Genomic DNA, 22,147 nt, shown 5'->3' with positions numbered 1-22,147 from the left:
GAAGGTACGCGGCCGTCGGATACAAGGGCACTACTATGTGCGCGCGCTACCCTTAATACTGCTGCTTAGACAGCTTACATTTACCTTCAAAATGCTGAATGTCAATATTCAATTGAGATTCATGAATGCAAATTTATGATGGTATGCGAGCGGTGAGTACATGTGCTACAACAGAATACGATATTGAATGAGTGAGAGCAGGTGCATCAACGAAAGACATTGTACAATACTGAGCCCGAAATGAACACAAATAAATACTAATTGAAGTGAATAGTGTACCCATCCCGTAAGCCAAAACGTTCATGAGCACGTCTTCCTAACGAGGCCGACATGAGATGCCAGCCGCTTCCATGATGTCCCCGGGTGCCACAAGCGACTGTTCGAAATGGCAGGAGGCAGGGCGATCAGCGCCGCACGGTGATGGCGATGGACAATAAGGCGGGGCGAGGTATCGACCTCATATGCACCCCATTGAGGCAACAACTACGCGCCGCTGTGTGGTACGTCAACACACAGCGGAAAATATGCATTATCTGCTCGTGCTGAGGATTGTTGCTAGGTCCTGTTCATTGGCAGCGCTCAACTGTCGTGACCGCGCTTTGAGGCGCACTGTAACAAGTAAAATCGAACAGTCAGTCATGACAACCTCCCGAGAATTCAAAAGGAACTTACACATGCGGTCAAACGTGAGCAAGACCACCTTTGCTGCCCCGGTGGTGTCGCGGGGGCCGTCACCTGGCTGCAGCATGTTCGATCGATCAATCCAGTGCTCATCTTGCCAGATGGTAGCACGGAGGATCAAATCGTCCATATTGCGCTCCCACGACGCTTCGTCCGTGAAGTCAACTTGCTCGGTGCGGACCGTAAGGGAATTCAAGTAATTGCCTTTCGAAGTCTGTACCTTGAGCGACTTGCCATGCGAGCGGAAGTGGGTGGTGATATACTGGAGGGCCGACCCAGCAGCAGATCCCAACTCGGTATGCTGGTTTTGCGTCAGGCCGTCAAGCTCCATGATTACCGGGAGCGGGACGACGACGGTCCATTGGAGCGACTCGACCAACGAGGAGAAAGCCGGTAAGGAAGACAGCAGGATGTTGGTATCGAAGACGAGGACAGTAAAGCCGGGGACGGCGCGAATGGATTGTTTCGGCCGCGATGATCTGCCAAAGTTCGACTGTCGAGGACGCTGGCGGCGCCCTACGGACGGCGCCGCTCCGCGCGAAGTTGTCTGTAGGCTCTTGAGATACCTCCGTCGCGCCTATCGCAAGTCTTAGCGGATTGCCAAGGGATGTTAACACAAGAATAACTTACCTTGAGCGCCTTGACCTCCGCTGAATCATACTCGTCGTCCTCGGTATCGTCCGAAGACGCGTCGGCAGCGAGGCCCTCATCGTCATCGACATCCATCGAGTCGTCGTCCCACCTCCGACCCCTGAGCCGGCGCTCTTCCTCTTCACGCTCGCGCCGGTCGTCATCCTGCCACCGCGTGACCTTCGCAGCCAACGCACCACCAATGCGCCACTGACCCCGCTCCTCTTCGCGTGCTGGAGGGATATACTCGAAGCCGTTGACGTACTTCGCAATCTTGAGACCTGCACGAGCAATCCGCACCCATCGCTTCATCAGCTCACTGTCCCGCGAGTCGGCCCGGGAGTCGTCATCATCCTTCTCGATGATGCCGTCCCTCTGGTCGCCAGCCTCGACCTTGTCGAGCACCTCCATCTCGATGTTCCGCTCGCCCGAGTCGGCCTCCTTGCTCCAGAAACCCATGGGGTATACTCGCTTGCCGCCCCATCCCATCCCACGCAGACACCAATCCTCTGGCATGGGGTTGCACCCACTTGTCAGCAGCGGTGGTGCATCTCCGCGCTCCTTGTGGTACTCGCGGAATATCAGGCGCCGCGGGGCACTGTTGAGGAATTTTACGAGCGCGGTCCACGGGATCACACGCTCGAGGGCAGCGAGCGTCTGGCTATCCTTGACGGTGGTCGCAAGGAACGTCAGGAAGATGGTGATGTAGGGGTTCAACGTCGAGTGAGCGAATGGAGACGGTTTCCGCATCGGCTTCTCAAGAACATGCGCGAACATCGAGAAGGAGAGCAGGAGACCCATCTTGAGCGATTGCGGCAGCTCAGGCGAAGATGGTGGTTCAGGCATGATGGGAGAAGTCCGCATCGGAGACGGCTTTGGCTCTGTGGTATCATCCTCGTCGTCGACGTCCATACTCTTCTCGTCCTCCTCAGCACGCTTGGCCATCAACTTGACCTTGCCGGCAACCGCATTCGCAACCATGGGGCTGACACCCGGCTTTGTTTGATGTGCGTCGCGAGTAGCCAGGCCAGAGACCCGGCGCATGGCAGCGTTCGGTCGGCCGTACTCCAGCACAGCGCCTAGATTGACGATGGCCATCATGATCCAATCACGCTCCTGCACGGCGGCACTCTCTATACAATGACGATATGGGTCAGCAAAACGTTCACGCTATAAGGAGAAGACCAAAACAGGTCCGAGCGGGTGGTAGTAGGGTCTGGGTATAACGGAGGGCCAATCATATTGGCCCTCCTATCGGCCCCGCTCGCTTGGCCCAATCACCCGCTAGGCCAGGGTCTCGCAATGTTATTGCCTTTAGGGCATGGAACGCTCACCTTCAATGTACAGTTTTTCCTCGAAGCGCTCCAGCACGCGCCTGAAGTCGTCGAGTTGGATATTCGTGAATAGCATGCCATGCAGCGCGACGAATAGCTCCGTGAGCCCGGCCTCCGGCAGCTGTCGGCGCGCCTGGGCGGCGGGCGACCACAGCTGCAGGATTGACTCACGTGCTTTCGAAAACGGGTGCAGTGCGATCATGCTGCATTGATCCTTATTAACATTGCGCACCGTACGCAAATAATTGTATCACGTACCTCTTCACGAAGTGATACAGGGCGCGAAGTTCCTCATCGCTCGCGTCCTCCTCGCGGCTCAGCAGCCCCAAATGATGATGTAGCTTGCCCGTACCCGGCGTGAGCGATAGACCGCGCGCGAACCAATCCCGCGCGATCTGTCGCCATCGCTCCTTCTCCGGCTCAAGCTCCATCATACGCGCGGCTGCGAGTCCGACGCTAGGGACGTCCTGCTGTTGCTGCCGCATATCGGGCGACGACGGCGGCGAGTCGTCGATCCGGGCAGCAGGTGTCGGGGACACTGGCTTGCCCGCCGGGATCGCCGGCTTGTCGGAGCTGTCGTCCATCTCGGGGTCGACGGGCTGTGGAGCGCTGAGGTGCGCGTTCAATAGGGGTGCGGCGCCCGACGGGGTGATGCTACTTGAGGCGGCCTGCATATTGTCAAGGAGAGCGCATGTTGCCATACGATACCGTGCAAGGTCCCCGAGTGCCTCGACCCATGTGCTCCGGAAATCAAACAAATTGCGCTCCTCCAAGAGACCGGAGTAGAATGCGTATGAATAATAAATAAAATCCTAGAATTAAACACGTGGTGTCAACGTCACTCCTCGATCAAAGATCAAGACGAAACCGCACCTGCAGATACTCGAGCGCGATTGGCGAGTTGTTCGGCGGTGTAGCTGCTCGGCGAAGGGACTCAAGGAGACGATGGAAGGCGTGCGTCCACAGACGAATGATGAGATTGTATTTTGTAGGAATGTTTCGTAGAGACGCAGGGACCGCGGGCGCAAGAGTCAGAGTAAGCATTTGATGCATTTTCTCTGCGAGCCTGTCAAAGCAATTTGAGTGATCGCTTACGGTTAGCAATGAGCCATCAAAATGCATGAGTGCACCCACTCCTTGTGGTCGATCATAAGCCTCCTCCACCGCTCCGACTCGTCTTCCCCCACTTTCGTCTCCGTGCCCCCTGGGCCCGGTCGCCCCTTGAGAAGCACGCCCACCCTCTGCACATCCCGCTCCCCATCATCTTCTCGGTCCTTATCTCGATCCTCACCTAAGATCTTTGCCTCGAGCGCACTGATAGCACGGTACAGCTTCTTCAGCTGCATCGAGAAGGCGTTCGTGCTCGACGCGCTGTCTTCTGATCTTCGCGCATGGCCGGCGTTATCGAATAGGGATGACGGTGCTGAGGAGTCGGTCGTGGCAGACGAGAGTGTGAAATTCGACGAGATCGTTGAATGAGCGTAGGACGCAGACGAGGTCGAGGAGGCGGAGACATAGTCTCCCGAAGACTTCGGTGTCGGCGTCGGCCGGCCTGAGGACGGGCTCCCCCCGACGTTGGAAGATGCCTGGGGGCGAGTGAGGACCGAAAACTTGACGGGGTCATCTTTCCGATGGTCAAAAAGCTGTCGGTGTGCATCAGGAGCCGCTCGGGACTGAGCGGGCGGCTGGTGGGCGCGGGGCCCATGCGGCGCAGGTCCGCGGGGCGCATATGAGCTGGACGCAGCGTCTGAGATAGTGTCCGGTTCTGCGGTAAGGATAGGACGGCGAGAGTAGTCTGCGTTCGGGTTGTACAGCTTGCCTGGGCTTCCAGAGGGGCCAGCATGGGGTTTGGCGTGGGAGGTCCGAGGGGAAGAAGCCGAGATCTTCAGGCGGCGAGAAAAGTCGTCGGCATCAGCCTCCATAGCAGAGGAGGAGCTCTGCGAGACAATGATACTGGGATTTGGATGCAGAGGAGCGTGCAGGCGGCGTGGGGAAGGGGGGCGGGGACGTAGTGTGGAAGAAGAGGGCAGCGGAGGGCGTTCCGCACGCTCTCGAGGTTTTGTAACACTGTAGGCGCAGTCAGGCGGATCAATAAGTGCGTACGTAGCAGTCAAATGGACGTACGCGGCCTGCCTGCGCTGTAAAGCGACGATTCTATCTGCGAGGTCGGTTGGCTGCGCAGGGTCGCGGTCGCGGTTCGTGCGCCGTGCCGACGCGGCTGGATTGAATGGGGGCGAGTCTTGCATGGCGAATGGAAGAGCTGATGAGCTGAGAGTCGCCAACAGCCTTCCTGGACGCCAGAGACGAGGGGGGGAGGAGAAAGAGAGCGACTGCGCCGTCGGGCGTGAGGAGATCGACCGTCTGCGGACAACTGCGCAGCCAAGGCCAGCCGCTGCGCAGGGATCTCGATCGATTGCTCGTTGGCCACCTCAGTCACACTCCCATGTGGCCGTGTCACACCGCGCCTCCTCCGCCATGGCAGTGCCGCGCGCGACCCGCAGAGCTCTTCCGAGTTCTCCACCGTTGCCCCCGCATATCCACCTCTTGCTCATCGTGGCCACCGTCTAGCACGGCTTTCCGCTTTGCCTCTTATCGCCCATTACGTCCAACACACCCGAGAAAGCATCATCGATGTGCTCACGCGCCGTCCGCAGCTTCTCCGAGCATGCCCTCCGCAGCCCACACCTGCCCAGAGGCGCTATCAGTCACCCGGCCGTTCCCTCGGCCCTGCCAGGCGGTCTCAGACGCTGTCTTCGTCCAGTCACCCCTCTGTTCACTCTTCCCCATGTCTGTCATGATATTTTTACCCAGTCCCCGCGTCGACGTACCGAATGACCTCTTAGTCCCACACTGCCTATCGTGTATCTTTCCATTCGTCTCGGAGCCGGCGTCTCATCGTATTCATCGTGCTGCTTCGAGGTCACGCGAGGAACAGCTTGTGACGACTGATCAAGTCATTAGTGGCGCTCAATTTCTCCGATCTCTATCCTACGACCTGTCACGCCCAGGCGCCGCGCATTTGGCCGTGTCATAGCGCTCTATATATCCCGTATACACACAGTACTCGTCGTTGGAGTACAGCCCAAATGAAAGAAAGTTTCAGCCCGGGACACAATCTCCCTCGTCCATATAGCCGTCTAGGCGCCCCGAATGCACGGTCCAACTTCTTACCACGCGTGGTGTCCGCCGTTGACCAGGATGCTGCACGGGGCCATTAGTACCTTGTCTAGGCTCACGAACCGGATCGGAACACCGCTACTCACTCGCTGCCTGTACAGTACGTACTCGCGTCACTGGCCAACCATGTCACCACACCGCGCAATTCGTCTGGGCGCCCCAGTCTCCCGAGTGGGTTCAGGCTTGACCAGTGATCGATGAGATGCGGTTGCGGGTCCACGTACGCTGCGGTCAGACTGCGGAGGACCACCACGGAAGTGGCACGAAAGCCGGCGTGTGTCCCGAGAAGATGGGAGATAGGAAGAAGGGGCAACCAGGTTAGTCACGGAACGAAAAGAAGCCTGAACTGTGAATCTGAGACAGCAGCCAACGTGGGATGGCGTCAAGCGCGCCTGCGTGGCGCCACCACTCGGAGCCTCGCACAGACCCAATAGATAGTCCAAGATAAGTGGCACAACGGTACTCACTGTGTATAGATGTGTCCGGGGCTGAGTGTGTTCACTCGTATGCGCTTTGGTCCTAGCTCGCAGGCCATGTTACGCCCCATTTGGAGAACGGCGGATTTTGAGGTGTTGTAAGAGATCCAATTGTTACCCTATCGAGAACGATGATCACTCTGAGAATCCATAGGAGGACATCGACTGACGCACCTTGTTGACTACAGTGCCACTCATGCTTGCTATCAGAATGATACTGCCCCCGTGGCCGAAACGTTCCATCTGTCTGCCTGCCGCCTGTGCGGTGAAAAGAACCCCGTTGACATTTACTTCCATCACCTACCGCCGCGGATGTTACAGGCATTTCAAAAAAGGAAACGGATCAGAACTCACTTCCTGAAACTGCTTCGCAGGATATTCAAGACAATCCGTTATGGACTTGAGGATGCCTGCCGCGGCGACGCAGGTGTCCAAGCGCCCTTCTCTGTCACCGATGGTCTCCCCAATCTTCCACATTTGCTCCTGTAGACGTCAGTAAGCGTAAGCAATTGATCTCGGGAAATCTTCGAAATGAGCCCACTTGGTCCCGCACGTCCGCGCTAATGTATTCCAGCCTACGCTGTCCAGGCTTGCCCTCCATTCTGTTGAGGTAGTCCTTGACCTTTGTCCATTCCTCCCCGGGCTGTTTGGGGAGGTCAACGCAGTAGACCGCGCGCGCGCCGGCCTCCGCCAAAGCCATAGCCATCTCGAGACCGAGACCGCGGTTCCCGCCCGAGACCATGGCGACTCGGTCTGTCATGGTGAATTCATGTTCAAACAACGTAGGCTTGACGGCTACACGGAGTAATGATATCAGTGTGGTCAACACCATGAAGCACTTGGGAAGACGTGCCACCGGACGAAGGTGCCGCGAGCGCGGCAGACACCCCGACGGGTGCGTACGGCGGTAGGACGCCGGTCGTCTTCCTCTGGTTCTCCAAGCTCGACGGCGAGCCTGTGGAAGACCGTGCAGAGGTGACAAACCCCGCGCGTCTGAGGGCCAAGCCGCGGGTCGCCGGACGCGCGACCGAGAGCATCCTTGTGATTGCAGTACCCATCGGCATTCTGACTAAACAAGCCCGAGAGAGATGTTGAAAATGAGGAATGGAAGTAGGTCCTTGACAAAAACGATGCCTTGGTCCTCCCATTGATGTGAGATTTATAGTCTGCGCTTGTGCAGCTACACGTAGGGCTCTTGTGCCCAGCGCGGAAGGAATGCATCAGGAACTATTACTCGCGCTCAGGTGATGGTCATGAGGAGGCCCAGGATTGGCTTGTCATCCACGACAGGGTCGCGCGAGTGAGAGGATGGGCGACGGCTTAGCCAGAGTCGCCGCTGCCTAGACCAAGCGTGCGCGTACAAGGCGGAAAACGCGTCTGCCAATTGGACGTGTATTGTCGAAGCCGGTCAGATGACAGAGCCGTGACCGTGGACGACAGCGCGTTGCAATGATGGGTGGGGGGTAGTGCTCCCGCTGGGGCTTCCCGATTGGCGTTCCGCAATAGCGCGTGATCCTGTGTCGGTATTTTCCCACATATGACAGTGAGTGTAGGCAATTGGATTGCACGAAGCCACTTTAACCGCAAGGTTTGAGACGGAGAACATGCCACATGCGACGCGATCGCCTTCCTGTTAAGACAGTACCGTAATTTCTGATGCTGTAATCGCAGCGCCCCGGGCGAGTGCCAGGTCTCGGCCCCGAGATCCCTTGGCTCGAGAGCTAGAAGCCTAATTTGGGTCCGCATCGTGCACAGGCAGTACCCGAGTTGTGCCAACGGGCCTCCGTCGAACATGTGTCCACTGCAAATGTCGAAATGACGAGAAAGTCGAAGTACAACTATGTCACCTGCCTAATCTGGTTGTGGGTGTGGGGGTCGGCGATGCCCGATCTGTCCATGCGCCTCAAGGCCGTCGCGCCCATGCCATGCCTCTACGGGCGGGTTTGCTCTCCTGCGGAGTGCGTTCCACGCCGTACTTTGGTTGCGATTATGGCTTAGACAGATAAACGCAAGTCTGATAGGAGAACCGTTGGTATGCAAATACAGCAGGTTGTCCACCAAATATGCTCTGTGCGATTGCGAGCCGAGCAGGTCGAGAGCCGAGAGACGATAACCACCATGGGCGATGCTCCGAGAGCAGTGCAAGGCGGTTCTCTATCTGTGTGCATTTGTTTTCGTCTGTGTGTCCGCACCGGCAGTATCCCTGCATTGTGCGGGGCACATGCTGCCGGTGCCCTGCCCGTGGTATGCGCGTGCTTGAGGCGTATATTAGGCGCTGAGCGGATTGCAAGTCGCGGGCACTCTTTGGATTCGACCACCACCGCGGTGGTGTCTCCAGTGCATATCCCGATACCCCCCTTGGATATCACGCTTTGCCATGTCAGGACTCGACAGCGTAGCCATATTTTGGGACTATGGTAGGTGTTTCGGCAGTTTTGCATACTGCGCCACTCTGACAATCAATGCTAAATAAATTCTTTGTATTGTCTCTGACCAGAGAATTGTGCACTCCCTTCTAATGCTACCGGTAGCATTATTGTCAATAACATAGCGCAGCTTGCGCGTAGATATGGGAGCGTTAAATCGTTCAGGGCGTACTCGGAGCTCCCCGAGCAACCGTCTCCGAAGAATATCGCCCTACGCTCGGACCTGCAGTTATGCGGGGTATCAGTCATAGACTGCCCTCATAACGGCGGAAAGGATGTTGCGGACAAGATGATGATAGGTAGGACTGATCATCGTCTTCGAATAGCTTAGTGTGGTTGACGCCACTGTCGCTCTGATCACCAGTGGACATGATGGCGTTCGCAATTGATACTCCGGCACCTGCGACCATCATCCTGATCACGGGGGATCGCGACTTTGTGTATGCCGTGTCGATCTTGTCGCTCAGGCAGTACCGTCTAGTCGTACTTGCCCCGACTGCAGCCCACGGTACCCTCAAGGGTCAGGCTGCAGAGGTGTATGCATGGCCAGCGGATCTTCTGCCAGAGAACAAGGCGACCGCTCGTCGTGTCTCCATGTCGAGCGCAACCAACGCCGAGGCCGCGCGCTCCTCCAGCAAGGCGAGTGTGTTCCCGCCGACTCAGCCAGTACAGCCCGCTGCGAGTCCAGCGTCCCCACCCCCGTCACCCGAGCGCAAGGGGGTTCTCGATGCGGGTGCATCGACTACTGGCAGCTCACAATATGCCCCTCCGTCATGGATGTCGGCAAGCTCCCTCTTTACACCGGCGACGGAAGCACGGCCGAGTCTCTTGAGTACTGTGAGTATAATGCGCGGGCGCTCTATCTATCCTACGGCGGCCTAAAACTGCCATTGCAGCCCTCCAGCGACAGCACAGCTGTCGACTCTGGATCTGAGGCATCATCGTCTCATAACCTGTCAAGCTCGCCGAAGCCTTCAGGTTTCACAGACTCCTTCAAGCCCAAGCTAAGTTCGTGGGCCGAACTGGGCGCGTCTTTGGCACAGCGAGTCGCTACTGCCGCTACGCCGCCCAGTCCGCCAACGGATTGGGCTAAGAGTCTGCGGAACCTCTCCGAGATCAAACTGAACGCAAACTCCCTGCCGTTCAAGACCGAGTACGAACCCCCCTTCCAGACACGATCTCCCGCCCCCAACCCGCCAACTGCACCTAGCACCCCGTCGTGGCCGAAGACGATCCCGCCCGAGTTCATGCCCATAGTGAAGGTGCTCAAGAAGCAGCAGAAGCTGGGCCAGGACCGGCTGGACTTCTCCATGCTGGGCTCGCTCCTGCGCCAGGAGTGCCCCAATGCCTATGAGCGCGCGGGCGTCACGAAGCTGAAGGAGTACACCAACCTCGCGCAGGAGCACGGCATCGTCGTCAGCGAGGACGACATCCACGGGCCAGGGGGCATCGACGGTCAGCGATGGGTGTCGCTGCACCCACGCCTAATGGGTGCGAAGGTCTATCAGGCCTCTGCGAGCGGCTAGGATTAGCCGCGCACATTCTGTTGCACGTCGTTATCCGACTTGGGCTGCCCCTTAGAGTCTACGCGGCTCGCAAGGGCAGTATCAAGTCAGGTTGTACTTTTAGTATTGTTTCGGGCGGAGGGGTATCTATGCGAGTGTATCGTTATTGTCACACATCTCGACGTATCCTCGCATCCAACTTCATTTACATCTGACTCATTCTTGATTGATGCGCAACAACTGTACAATACCTACAATGCGGATTACGTTTCGTGGTCACCCATACAAATCACAATGTTTGGAGGCTTGGTCGCGAATTGCTCGACGTCTTCAAGTTTGACGCGACGATCGTGGTATGATGTCTAGAAGGAGTGAATAGATATGATTCATGACAGCGATGCGCGCGACACTATTCTTAATACAAGCCCCATTATTGATGCTAGGATGAGATGCTGGTAACCGAGAGATCCTGTTATACGATCGGAAGATTCCAGGACGATGTAAGGTATGCGTGTCGTGAGCCTCACATAGGCTATGGACCGCCATTTTGGTTGCCCTGCCAGAGACCGTAGCTCTTCCCCGGTGTGGTTTGCCACAAACGGATTGTACCTGACAACGCATTCAGTGCCGTCGCGGGGGTCTAAAAATAGCTGTCACTCACCATCCTCTACGATTATGAGTAGTATACGATGAATTATCATGAGCCATTCAGTAAGAAGCGTTAAATCATGAAGACGACATGCTTACCACTACCGCTGGCAAACATTTCGCCATCGGGACTGAATTCCACACAGTGGACCGGTCCATGATGACCCTTCAAGACGTCCCTTTCCTCTCCTGTCACGTCATGTACTCTCACCCACTCGTCGCTCAGACTGCCCGTGACGAACCGGTCCTGGAGGATCGGGTGGATAGACGCGGACGACGGCGCGTACGGCAGCGTCAGGCTGTGTGTCTGCCCGCCGGAGAGCAGCGCAGGGATGAACGACACGGTCTTGCCCGACGTCACCACTAGCCGGTTCGTCTGCGGGGACAGCTCCATGGAGGTAATCGGCCCCGGGAACGTGAGGCTCGTCGTCAGCTGTCGCGTGCGCAGATCCCACCACCTAGGTACATGCGGGGATTTCATGAGCCACGGTCGAGCGGGGGCAGGCAATCTCCGCAAACGCAAATGAACGGCAAAGGCACGCGCACTCACTTGATCAGCCCGTCTTCCCCTGCCGTCACGCCCGTGTGGTCGCCGACCCACACGACGCTCTTCACGGTGCCATCGTGCGCGATCCCGCTGCCATTGTCGCTGAAGACGTCCGGCTCGGCGTCCGGGCGGCTGAGATCGAACATGCGCACTTTCTTCTCCTGCCCGCCCGTGATCAGGTGCGAGGTGCTCTGGGACACCGCGACGCTCCGGACGATGTGATTATGAGGGAACGAGTGGAGGACCTCGCCAGAGTACGTGTCCCATATTTTGCTGCACCGCCACACCCGGTCAGCCTCCGTAGATACATGTATGCGTGTATGGAGGGAGATGCACGCACGCTGTGAAGTCCGCGCTGCCAGAAGCCGCGCGCGACGTGTCCGGAGACAGCTTGCTGCACCACACGGCACCCTTGTGCCCGATGAAGGTGCCTATCCAGTCACCCGTCCATTCGCGCAGCATCGGGTTCCCGTCTTTGCAGCTGGAAATGAGCACGAATGTGCCATCGTCTTGGAGGGGAGAGAAGGAAAGATGCGTGACGGGACGCGTATGGCCGGGTGCGACGAGAGGAACGGCCTTGGGATGGTATGCCATTGGACGGATAAATGGGGTCGTACAAGAAGAACGTGATGGTCGTCGTGATACAGGCGCACTGCGCACTGCTGGGTGAAGAAGAAAGGCTCGAGCGTCGAGGCATCGACCTCAAAGACAGGCAGTACATGATGCTGCCACGTGCTCCGCGCCACTGCCTTGATCCCAACGCACGCAAGGACATCTCGACTGGCTCTCATTGGCCTCCAGCTCTTCGTCTGCAGAGCGGCTGTAGACATGCACTTCTGTCTGCATGCTCCATTGCCCAGCTCGACTTCTACCTCGTTGCGTGGTGGCCACAAAGCCCAATCGCCCCCACTTCGTGCTATACAGACGAGATGCTTCCGTGTGATCCCCGGCTGGAAGCTAAACCTTGTCTTGGATAAGGTGCACTGTGTCCACAAGCTCGTGCCCTGCTCTCCTCACACGGAGCGGTCCTGTGTCTGAGATTTGCTTGCCATGATAGGCCTTCTCAGGTGTGTACCGCCAGTGCGTCTACCAATCATGGCATACCAGTGCGATACTGTGGACATCTATGGAATTGCTGTATATGGTACCCGGTGCATCACTGGCGGCTGTCCCGTCACCATAATTTCCATTTCTCAGAGACTGTGTTCGAATACCAAAGTCCATATGCTTCTCCATTCCTCCGATAGTCCGGCTGTCACAGGTGAACATATGAACGGTCTTACAATCCTGCGAATGGCTTGGGGCTCTATTTATTGACTGCCCGTACTCTACGGACGACTTGCATCAGCAGTCATATAACTCGCAACGCTTCTGCCAACATGATATTCTCACGTCCTATCTTGAGGACGGCGGTTGGCCCATTGGGTCAAAGGCATCAGAAGCGCAGCAGTGTTGCATTTTCCTTCTTGGTCTAGGCCAATGCGGCTAGGACCGTGGGTGACGTTTGCTAGACTCACTGCATGGTGCCAATGACGGTGGCGTTGTGTGGATTTCACTCGGCGCCCCTCGGGAATAATATGCAGACCGCTTCTCGTTTGACGACCCGCGCTTCGATGATCGAGGCGATCGGGCAGCGTCGTTTGAGCGCGATCGGGATGTCACGTGGGAGTATGGATGTCGTTTTGTGGCGTGCAAGAGTGCGGGGGATGGCGTGCTCGCTCACCAGCGGCTGCTCCTCAGGCCCCGATAAAATATCCCATGATGCCGAATATCCGCGACTCATTTTCCAGGGCCTGCGATGGCCTCATAGAAGGCCTGCCTGTCGCGACTTACCGCCCTGAGTTGGAGTTGACCGCCCACGTACGCTTCTGCTGTCCTTAGCAGCACCGCTTTCGTCCACAACATCCCGACGCAAGCTGTAGATCGTTTTTGAGTCTCCTGGTGCCTGAATCCACGGCTGTCACCATCCACATTTGTCATTTCCCTTGGCTCTCGACCAACTTCTGCACCATATTGCGCGCTCCGGCCCATCTACTACTATATAACCCGGCCCAAGCTCCATAGCGTCTTTGGATTCGCTCGTTCCCCCCGCCCCCCCCAGACATGCTCTCAAAAATCAAAAGCGCAGCCAAGCGCATTGTCGGAGCGCCAGAAGAACCAGTCCCCGTCGTCAGCGTAGGACACTGGGTCCGCAACCTATCCCGAGATCCAAAACAAGATGTATGTTATTTTCATTGATTTCGTCTCGACGCTTGATGCGACTGCACCGCAGGCGATCGACTATGTGACGGGCATATTCCCGATCTTTACATGGATACACCGGTACAGTAAGTCTTCCTTCTTTCCCTGCTTCACAAATCACTAACAAAGCGGAAGACTTTGGATGGCTCTACGGTGATCTCGTTGCGGGTCTGACGGTCGGCATTGTTGCCGTCCCGCAAAGCATGTCTTACGCTCAGGTTCGGCATACGCCTTGTGACGCAAACGCTCGATCTTAATACATCTCATGATCGACAGATCGCGACGCTTCCTGCCGAGTACGGTCTGTATTCCACATTCGTCGGCACATTGGTCTATTCGGTATGCTTCCCCGTCTTCGGCATGAATTCCGTGACCGACGATCTTCTTCTGCAGCTCTTCGCGACGTCGAAGGACGTCAACATCGGTCCTGTCGCGGTCATGTCGCTTACGGTCTCGCAAATCATCGCATATATCAACAGGACGCACCCGGGCGAGTGGGATGGCCCGCAGATCGCAACTACCGTGGCATTCATTTGCGGTTTCATCGTCCTCGGCATCGGTATTCTTAGACTGGGATGGATTGTGGAGTTCATTCCGGCACCGGCAGTCAGTGGGTACATGACGGGCTCTGCTATCAGTATCGTCTCCGGTCAGGTCCCCGGCCTCATGGGCATGTCTGGCTTCGAGTACGTGTCGTGATCTTCGTGAAGTACTCAAGTGCTAATAACTCTGCAGCACACGAGCGGCGACCTACAAGGTGATCATCGAGACGCTCAAGCATCTACCAAACACGAAGCTCGACGCGGCGTTCGGTCTGACGGGACTTGTGTCGTTGTATACAATTCGATGGACGGCAGACTATTTCATGCGGAAATACCCCCGAAGGCGTGAGTGGCTTCTCGGTCACTATTGGTTGTGCTTCCCATACTCAAACGGATCTGCCCCACAGAGCGGATCTTCTTCTTTATTTCCGTCTTCCGCAATGCGTTCGTCATCATCATCCTCACGCTCGCATCGTTCCTTTTCTGCCGGCACCGGAAGTCGAAGTCAGGCAAATATCCCATCAAAGTCTTGGGAAACGTCCCGCGTGGTTTCCAGCACCTCGGGCCCCCGCACATAGACCCCGAGCTTGTCACGGCGCTCGCCAGCCAGCTACCGGTTGCCACAATCATTCTTGTGCTCGAGCACATTGCGATCTCCAGATGTACGTGTCTCTCACCGTTCGAGTTGACCGCTCTCTCACGTTACTCCCTCACGCTGCAGCCTTCGGCCGTGTGAATAATTACAAGATCAACCCCAACCAGGAATTCATCGCCATCGGGGTAACCAACACCATCGGCACCCTCTTCGGCGCATACCCTGCCACCGGTTCCTTCTCTCGTTCCGCTCTGTCGTCCAAGTCTGGAGTGCGCACCCCTGCAGCGGGCATCATCTCCTCCATGATCTGCCTCGTCGCGCTGTACGGCCTCACGCCCGCGTTCTACTACATCCCCAGCGCGGGCCTCTCCGCCGTCATCATCCACGCCGTCGCAGACCTCGTCGCCTCGCCGCGCCAGGTGTACTCCTACTGGCGCGTGTCGCCCGTCGAGTTCGTCATCTGGTTCGCCGCGGTCCTCGTCACCGTCTTCTCCACGATCGAGGACGGCATCTACACCGCCATCGCGACGTCCTTCGCGCTCATGCTCGTACGCCTCGCGCGCCCGCGCAGCTACTTCCTCGGCAAGGTCAAGCTGCGCGCGAACGCGAAGTCGGAGGCGGAGACGCGCGACGTGTTCGTGCCGCTCGAGCCGAAGGCGAGCCTGATGAACCACGCGGTGAAGGTGACGCCGCCCGCGCCGGGCGTCATTGTGTACCGCTTCGAGGAGAGCTTCATCTACCCGAACTCGTGGCTGCTCAACAACGTCATCGTGGACTACGTCAAGGCGAACACGCGGCGCGGCCGGGACATGAGCACGATCAAGCTCAGCGATCGGCCATGGAACGACCCCGGGCCTCGGCCTGGGCAGGACGAAAATGCCGAGAATCTGGGGAAGCCTATGCTGCATGCAATCGTGTTCGACTTCTCTGCGATGTTCGTCGTCATCTTCGTTGTGAGGCGTGTGCATAGTGCTAAGCGGCCGTATGTTCCTGTAGTTCCCAGGTCGATACCACCGCCATCCAAGCTCTCATTGATACTCGAATAGAGGTCGAGAGATGGACCGACCGACCAGTTGAGGTATGCAGTTCGCGTCATATTTGCACGCGCCATGTGCTGATACCTCGCCCAGTTCCACTTCGCAACTATCCTATCACCATGGGTCCGCCGAGCCCTCGTCGCGGGCGGCTTTGGCACCGGAGCCCCAGCATCGAGTGTCCCAACAGAGATCGCTGCCGTCGTCCCCTATCGAGACGGACAGTCGAGTCCTGTCTCCGTTCCCGCGTCCGGCGACCTCGAGTCTTCGCTTGTGAGCGAAGAGCCACGAGCAGGTAGCGAGGAGAGCGCGCCGATCGATCTCCAGGACACGCCCTTCTTCCACTTTGACCTTGCCTGTGCTGTCCGCTCGGCTGAGAGTGGCCTGGAAAGACGGACAGCGTCGTCGCGGTCAAGTCTGTACAAGTCAGAGGAGCTTCGCGATGACAAGGCTGTGATGGAGTGACGGACTACTATATATCCTCGATGTTATGCACGATGACGACCCCGGTGTATGTATTGGATAGATTGTACTTCTATACACATGATAGAGCACACTAGTGAAACAATTAGCCTGCGTTCGATTGATGTCGTTACGCTGCGGTACTCGGGATGAGGTGTGGCACACTGATACTATGGGGGGTAGGGAGTTGCTCAAGGCATAGAGTTGCTCAAACTGCCTTGTATAGCCTTCCACATTTTTATTTTATATCCCGAAAAATCTGTGAGAGTGTATATAGTCTCTATGGATTCCCCCCATGGCACGAAAATGATAAATTTGTGAATGTGGAGAAAGTAGCATGCTCGACAAGGCATTTCGGCAACAGTATGCAATCGCCCGATCGAGTGCATGATCGGCGGGGCTTGCCGTAGTCGCCACTGCAGTTCTCGGCCAAGCCACTCACGCACGTCCTCCCGTTCTGCTGCTTGTTGAAAGCAGTCCTGATGAATGTCCTTCGGCTTCGACTGCCTGTTTACCCGCATCTTCGTAGAGCATTCTCAACGTCTATTGTGAGACTCTCGGGACATAACAAAGTAAGCTGCAACGTCACATTGTCCCGTCCGCTGCATCTCATGCTCCTTGTGGTAGTGGTCAAAAATCAAGGAGAAGAAGGGTGCAAATGATTCGCGCAAGGGCGCCTTGTATAGCAAAGCCCACCGCGTGAGTGTGGTACCCCAATCCTACACTATGCCGTTCGTAACTCTTCAACAGGACATTGTAATAGCGGTGCGAAGTACGCCCCATGCAAACGCCGTCTTGTTTGACTTAACCAACGATCATTCCTAGCCGGTGGAAGTGTAGATCCAGAACAAAATACTACCCTTGCCGCGGTGATGAAGCGTTGCAGGTCCCAGGGCGTGCCAAATGACAATATAGAGAGCGCGCTCAAGAAGGTACGGTCGACGCTAGCACCACTAGCTGCTGAGCTATAATATCTACTCGCAGATTGCTGGTGCAAAAGACCGAGGAGACCAGCATCTGACATATGAGGTCATGGCGCCAGGTTCCATCGGTCTGATTATGTTCGTATCCTGCCTCGTGCCAGCGTGAATGAATACTGACTCTCTGCAGAGAATGTTTGTCGGACAACATCAACCGCACAATGCACGCCGTTCGGAATCTGGTAACCGGCCACGGGTGAGTGTTCCCATGACGCCTTTCACCACAGCGCATACTGAAATATCTCCAGCGCTCGAATAGCACCGGTCAAATTCTTGTTTTCACGAAAAGGCTCTGTGAAAGTAGCACTCGACAAACAAGACGGGTTCGAGACGAAACTTGACAGCCTCATCGAGCATATGCTCGACTCCGGAGCTGAGGATTTCAAAGAGACAGCGGCCAACGACACGGAAGTCGAGATGGAAGTAAGTGCAGCCCTCATTATATGTCGTGCTCTTGATGATCGTGTCCACCAGTTTTTGTGTCAGCCACAAGACCTCGCACAGGTAACTGCAGCAGCTTCGGGTTCTGGTCTGTGCCGAGATTTGCTGGCCAGTGAACTTGTCTATTCGCCAGTGGAAGAAGGCGAAGCTATCGATGAGGACACAACTCAAAAGCTAGCGGAGTTAGTTCAGGAACTTGAAGACCATGACGATGTTCTTCGGGTTTGGACGACACATAGTATATAAGACCGTATAATCTCTCATAGATGGGATATCATGGATTGTCTGCATGAGGGATAGAATGCCATTCCCAGAACTGGCTATGAAATAATCAATGACGTGACGATGAGACTAATGAGACAGCGAGTTATGAATTGATGTGACAGAAAGCAAGATAGCTGAAATTGGGAGGGGGGTATCGCGAAACGTGTATCGTACAGCGTGGCATACATACAGCGTGACTTCGTGTCGTGGCATCCAATAGATAGTCTGTCCGTTGAGTCGTAATCAAAAAGCAAAATTGAATTCATCCGGATCGAAGTGCAGTGAGTCGAATTGCAGCGAGTCAAGCCTCATCTCGAAGCTGTCTCTATCCGATGTCGGGAAGTCCGTGTCTGAACCGTCAGATATGAGCGCGAAGGACGAAGCCGAGGAACAAGACACCAAGTCCGAATCCGGTGAGCTTAATGGATCTGAGCTGGAATCTGACGGGGAGAATGCATCGACTGGCACATCAGGCATCTGTGTATCATGCAGAGAGCTGGAAGATGATGAGGGATTGAGCGTGAAGAGCTTCTGTAGTTCCAGGACAGATAGACGACGGCGAAACGACTTTCGTTTTGACACTGTTGGGTGGGACGATATACCGCGACTGGGAGTGGTGATTGGCATGTCCTCGAGAGAAGGTAGTGGATGTGGCTCCCAATAATGTGGTTCGGATGGTGAGGCCAGCGAAGGCACGGTGTGCATGGTACGCCGATGCGGCAGTGCAGTTATGGGCTTCGGCTGGGAAATAGGCATCGCATGTTCGTCAATTTCTGCAGCAGACTTGCTGTTCTGAGAGAACGTGAATAGCTGTGAGAGCACGAGGGATCGCCGTCGCGATAGGTTCGGGGCACTCGACCGCGAAGCAGCGCCTTGATCGTGGCTATCCTCCGACAGCCGAACATTCTCCCCCGACGACCATGAACTCCCACTGGTGGAAGGTATGGGTCCCCGACTGGCTTTGCGCACATTCTTGATGGACCTGAACGCATCCGTCGCGCGGGCCCGGAATGTTTTCGACTTCGTCATCTGCCCCTTTTGCTGGCCAGCATCCTCCCTACCCTCATTCCTCCGCACCTTGAAGACCTCTACGATCTCCGAATCCTCGTCCAGCACCCTTGATCGAGATGACCGCCGGGGCTCTCTCGCAGGTGCACTGTTCTCCTTCAGTTGGGCAAGGGAGCCTTTCCTCGGCAGTACGATGGTTTCTTGCGAGACATTCTGCAAGCAACGATGGAACGCAGGTGCGCGGTTGTCCAGTTGCTGCTGAAGGCTAAGGGCGGTATCCAGCGCATCGATGTCTGGTGTCGTGGACTGAACTTCATGTGCAGCGTCGTCGGCGTGAAAATAGCACCATGGTGGATTCTCGTGTTGTTCCTCCTCTGGAGGGCTCACGATCACGTTCGGCATGATAGCCTCCTGCATGGACGTATCCTGAGACGGTGGAGGGGCGTAAAGGCTAGGCAGCGACGGGAAGGGGGTGGATAAGGAGAGTGACGAGGCCATTTCGAGGCCGGTTTGCAGCAAGAAGATTACAAGAAAGGCGAGAGAGGCGTTGGTGAGCGAGGTGATAGGACGCCGCGAATTCGAACCAGACGCGTCGAGGCACCTGACCGTCAGCCAGTGGGCGCGTATGTACGTGATCGTGTCTGTTCCTTTTCAGGCAAGTCTTTACGTTCGTGTTCAGTATTCCTATTAGCACATTTACTGAGCTATACAGCTTATAGCTACGCGTCTCGTATGCACTCTGCCTGAGATATACAACTACTCAAGGAAGCTCGCATATACACTCAATCTCAAAGCTTGCACCCATCGGTAAGACTGCGACGCCGACGCATGTCCGCGCGGGCGGGTGCTCGGAGAAGTACTAGTAGGTCCGCATGAACGGTTAGCGATCGTCGTATCGTGTCATTAAAATGTGCACCTCTGCATATATTTTATTCATGGGCGCAAAGTCTTCCTTGAGATTGGTGAGGAAGATATTCACTTTCAGGATGTTCTGCAAGTCCGCCCCGGCCGATCGCACGATCTTGAGCATATTCTCAATCCCTGCGCGCTGAGGAGCATTTTTTCAGTGCGGGACAAGATATCTATACATATACTGACTGTTTGTTCCTCTAGCCCGCCGACGAGCTTGAAGTCCTTGTCGCATCCGATGCTGCCAGAGACGTACACAGTCTTGCCCGATACTGTTGCGTGAGCTGACTCGGAACGGATCGCTGAGATATAGATGCTATATAACACAGAGGAGAAATGCTCACAGAAAATAGGCAGAGGGGGGACGGCCTCCCTGCTGGTCACACACGACTTCACCATAACTGTCTCGACCTTGCTTATAGTGAAGTAGATGGGCTTTTGTACTTGGGGAACTCAGCGCTCTTCGGATTGAGTGTCAGCACTCGGGCGGTTGGTCATGATCGCCGAATCTCAAGGACCGGTCTTTGTCAGTGCACCCTTGATCAGGTTGATCAGTTTTAGTGCGCGTCTGCCTTTGGATAGTGCAAGCTTCGTAGGCTAAAAATCACAGCCTTGAAGAAAGTGATCATGACGTAGAGGTTCATGAGAGATAATAAATCTGTCGGTAGGATGGTCTTAGACCGTGACGAATGGATCCCACCGCTAACTTGCGGATTAGCCAGGTCTTGGGTCAGCTGACACTGGCGGTGCTCTACACTACTCCTTTGATGATGTCAATGTAATTTTAATGACCTTTCGAACTCTGCCATGGGAGGATAAACCTCAGGCGTCAGAAAGTATGAACGCACCAAGACGCGTCGTGCCGTGAAACAAGTCGCGACGATAAGCGCCAGGACGCGCCACTCACGCGCGCGAGCGCTTGCACGTCCTCTGGTGACCGTGTGCTTGAAAGTTACCGCACTCAATTTGCCCTAGGCTTCCTCACATTCTTGGCCTACCTTCACCCACGTCGGATATGTCGGACAACTTTGCTATCGCTGCGACCCCGCAAGCCCATGCTGCAGACATCGAATTCCTCGTCCGCCGGGGAATGACGAAAGGCTACCAAATAATGTCTCTCCTAGCACCTCCGCTGTACTCTGCGTTCGCGCTCTCGCGGTACGGACGGGCACAGTTCTCGATCAACCGAGTTCTGCGTGCAACATGGGTGGGCGGCTCGATCGGTGAGCAATGACCAAAGCGCAGTGAATTAGTCGGTTTCACCTGAAGTCTCGACATCGAATCTCCTGTACCGGTTAAAAGGCATCGTTGGAGGCGGCGCATTCGAATACGTGCGCTCGGCGTACTCAAACCCGCACAAGGTCAGGGCAAGACGCATCCAAGCTGCTTATGATGTATGTTCTAGTAGAGTGGTGTATAAGAATCCTGGTATAACGAATGCTCACGGACGCTTAGACTGGCTCAATACGGGCGGACGATCATTCTACCATTGGTGGTATTCTGCTTGCTGTGCTTACCCCGGCCGTCTTCTGGAAGCGGGCATCCGTAGCAAATCGTAAGGATGACATTCTGCCTGGTTACCTGCTGCTCATTCTCTATCAAACTGCAGTTATCCTTGGTGGGGCGGGAATAGGTTCTGCCATCGGTCTCCTGGCACATCATGGCAGAACTGTGACTGGCGATCCCGCGCCGAGAGTGCGGATACCAGAAAATCCTGTCAGCGGGCAACCCTGAGATGAATGAGTAGGTCCACTCTGCAGGTTCGACTGTCTTTCACTATGGCGCGCTCCCCTTTGAGCAACATCATGATGTCATTCCGTATTCAGGCTCAAAGTGTTTACCTCACCCTCACATTTCATTCCCTAAATGGTCGAGATAATACCTTAACTCCTACCCTCGTCTCTAAGTCTACCGTCAAGGACAGGGTGAATCTCCGCCAAGTCTTGTTCGTCTGAGCCGTCATCTCCCTTTTTGTCCTCCTTGTCGTCTGGTCTCCCCCGCCTAACGGCCTTTCCGTCAAAGTGGTCGACCTCACTCATATGCTCTCGTTGTGCGATGTCGATGTGGTCGCGGTAGTGCCCGCGCGACCAGCGTAGCGCTCCCTTCGCAACGCTCCGCAACTTATTCACCATCCCTCCAGAGTGCTGGTGGTGCGGCTCCGGCCGGGTCTTGGACGTCGACCGCCGCTCGTAGTGTCGTTGTCTGGCCTTCTCGCGGCTGATCAGATGCGGCGTGTCTGGGTGTAGC

General features: G+C 56.0%; 9 protein-coding genes across 9 annotated transcripts; 4 read left to right on the top strand and 5 right to left on the bottom strand.

Annotated features, from left to right (window-relative positions):
- Positions 1-90: 90 nt before the first annotated feature.
- Positions 91-5,197, bottom strand: POSPLADRAFT_1065002 (hypothetical protein; the record flags this gene model as incomplete). The annotated part of the gene is made up of 9 exons (XM_024481885.1): positions 91-609; positions 673-1,258; positions 1,312-2,444; positions 2,646-2,848; positions 2,904-3,457; positions 3,519-3,711; positions 3,780-4,712; positions 4,770-5,006; positions 5,106-5,197. The coding sequence occupies 9 exons, from the start codon at positions 5,195-5,197 to the stop codon at positions 530-532; spliced, it is 4,011 nt and encodes a 1,336-aa protein (XP_024341744.1). The 3' UTR covers positions 91-529.
- Positions 5,198-5,654: 457 nt separating this feature from the next.
- On the bottom strand, positions 5,655-7,372 carry POSPLADRAFT_1038872 (hypothetical protein). Its single transcript, XM_024477457.1, has 7 exons — positions 7,152-7,372; positions 6,840-7,093; positions 6,653-6,781; positions 6,473-6,598; positions 6,290-6,417; positions 5,909-6,058; positions 5,655-5,846 (listed from the first exon to the last, which is right to left on the bottom strand). Exons 1-7 carry the CDS (start codon positions 7,360-7,362, stop codon positions 5,813-5,815), a joined length of 1,032 nt encoding a protein of 343 aa, XP_024341743.1. The 5' UTR covers positions 7,363-7,372; the 3' UTR covers positions 5,655-5,812.
- Positions 7,373-8,675: 1,303 nt separating this feature from the next.
- POSPLADRAFT_1031885 (hypothetical protein) lies at positions 8,676-10,250 on the top strand (the record flags this gene model as incomplete). Its single annotated transcript, XM_024476815.1, has 4 exons — positions 8,676-8,715; positions 8,796-9,023; positions 9,089-9,561; positions 9,621-10,250. The coding sequence occupies 4 exons, from the start codon at positions 8,676-8,678 to the stop codon at positions 10,248-10,250; spliced, it is 1,371 nt and encodes a 456-aa protein (XP_024341742.1).
- Positions 10,251-10,585: 335 nt separating this feature from the next.
- Positions 10,586-12,089, bottom strand: POSPLADRAFT_1178540 (hypothetical protein). The gene is made up of 5 exons (XM_024488598.1): positions 11,765-12,089; positions 11,428-11,697; positions 10,977-11,335; positions 10,891-10,896; positions 10,586-10,838 (listed from the first exon to the last, which is right to left on the bottom strand). Exons 1-5 carry the CDS (start codon positions 12,016-12,018, stop codon positions 10,762-10,764), a joined length of 966 nt encoding a protein of 321 aa, XP_024341741.1. The 5' UTR covers positions 12,019-12,089; the 3' UTR covers positions 10,586-10,761.
- A 1,438-nt stretch (positions 12,090-13,527) lies between these two features.
- On the top strand, positions 13,528-16,301 carry POSPLADRAFT_1135195 (hypothetical protein; the record flags this gene model as incomplete). Its single annotated transcript, XM_024484556.1, has 10 exons — positions 13,528-13,644; positions 13,697-13,751; positions 13,801-13,883; positions 13,942-14,004; positions 14,059-14,351; positions 14,401-14,552; positions 14,615-14,869; positions 14,929-15,736; positions 15,799-15,880; positions 15,933-16,301. The coding sequence occupies 10 exons, from the start codon at positions 13,528-13,530 to the stop codon at positions 16,299-16,301; spliced, it is 2,277 nt and encodes a 758-aa protein (XP_024341740.1).
- Positions 16,302-16,925: 624 nt separating this feature from the next.
- Positions 16,926-17,965, top strand: POSPLADRAFT_1136028 (hypothetical protein; the record flags this gene model as incomplete). Its single annotated transcript, XM_024484632.1, has 6 exons — positions 16,926-17,070; positions 17,124-17,230; positions 17,283-17,359; positions 17,409-17,474; positions 17,527-17,701; positions 17,753-17,965. Coding segments are annotated over 6 exons (783 nt in total), but the record flags the coding sequence as incomplete, so codon positions are not given.
- Positions 17,966-18,308: 343 nt separating this feature from the next.
- POSPLADRAFT_1064997 (hypothetical protein) lies at positions 18,309-19,531 on the bottom strand (the record flags this gene model as incomplete). The annotated part of the gene is made up of 2 exons (XM_024481884.1): positions 18,429-19,531; positions 18,309-18,333 (listed from the first exon to the last, which is right to left on the bottom strand). The coding sequence occupies exons 1-2, from the start codon at positions 19,487-19,489 to the stop codon at positions 18,309-18,311; spliced, it is 1,086 nt and encodes a 361-aa protein (XP_024341738.1). The 5' UTR covers positions 19,490-19,531.
- Positions 19,532-19,751: 220 nt separating this feature from the next.
- On the bottom strand, positions 19,752-20,299 carry POSPLADRAFT_1135236 (hypothetical protein; the record flags this gene model as incomplete). Its single annotated transcript, XM_024484561.1, has 4 exons — positions 19,752-19,850; positions 19,908-20,039; positions 20,090-20,184; positions 20,245-20,299. 4 exons carry the CDS (start codon positions 20,297-20,299, stop codon positions 19,752-19,754), a joined length of 381 nt encoding a protein of 126 aa, XP_024341737.1.
- Positions 20,300-20,915: 616 nt separating this feature from the next.
- On the top strand, positions 20,916-21,721 carry POSPLADRAFT_1178534 (hypothetical protein; the record flags this gene model as incomplete). The annotated part of the gene is made up of 4 exons (XM_024488597.1): positions 20,916-21,123; positions 21,203-21,294; positions 21,356-21,455; positions 21,510-21,721. The coding sequence occupies 4 exons, from the start codon at positions 20,916-20,918 to the stop codon at positions 21,632-21,634; spliced, it is 525 nt and encodes a 174-aa protein (XP_024341736.1). The 3' UTR covers positions 21,635-21,721.
- Positions 21,722-22,147: the final 426 nt, after the last annotated feature.

Source organism: Postia placenta (assembly GCF_002117355.1).
Source record: "Postia placenta MAD-698-R-SB12 unplaced genomic scaffold POSPLAscaffold_3, whole genome shotgun sequence".
In the NCBI taxonomy this organism is placed as follows: domain Eukaryota; kingdom Fungi; phylum Basidiomycota; class Agaricomycetes; order Polyporales; family Adustoporiaceae; genus Rhodonia; species Rhodonia placenta.
This window is presented reverse-complemented; position numbering and strand designations above follow the sequence as displayed.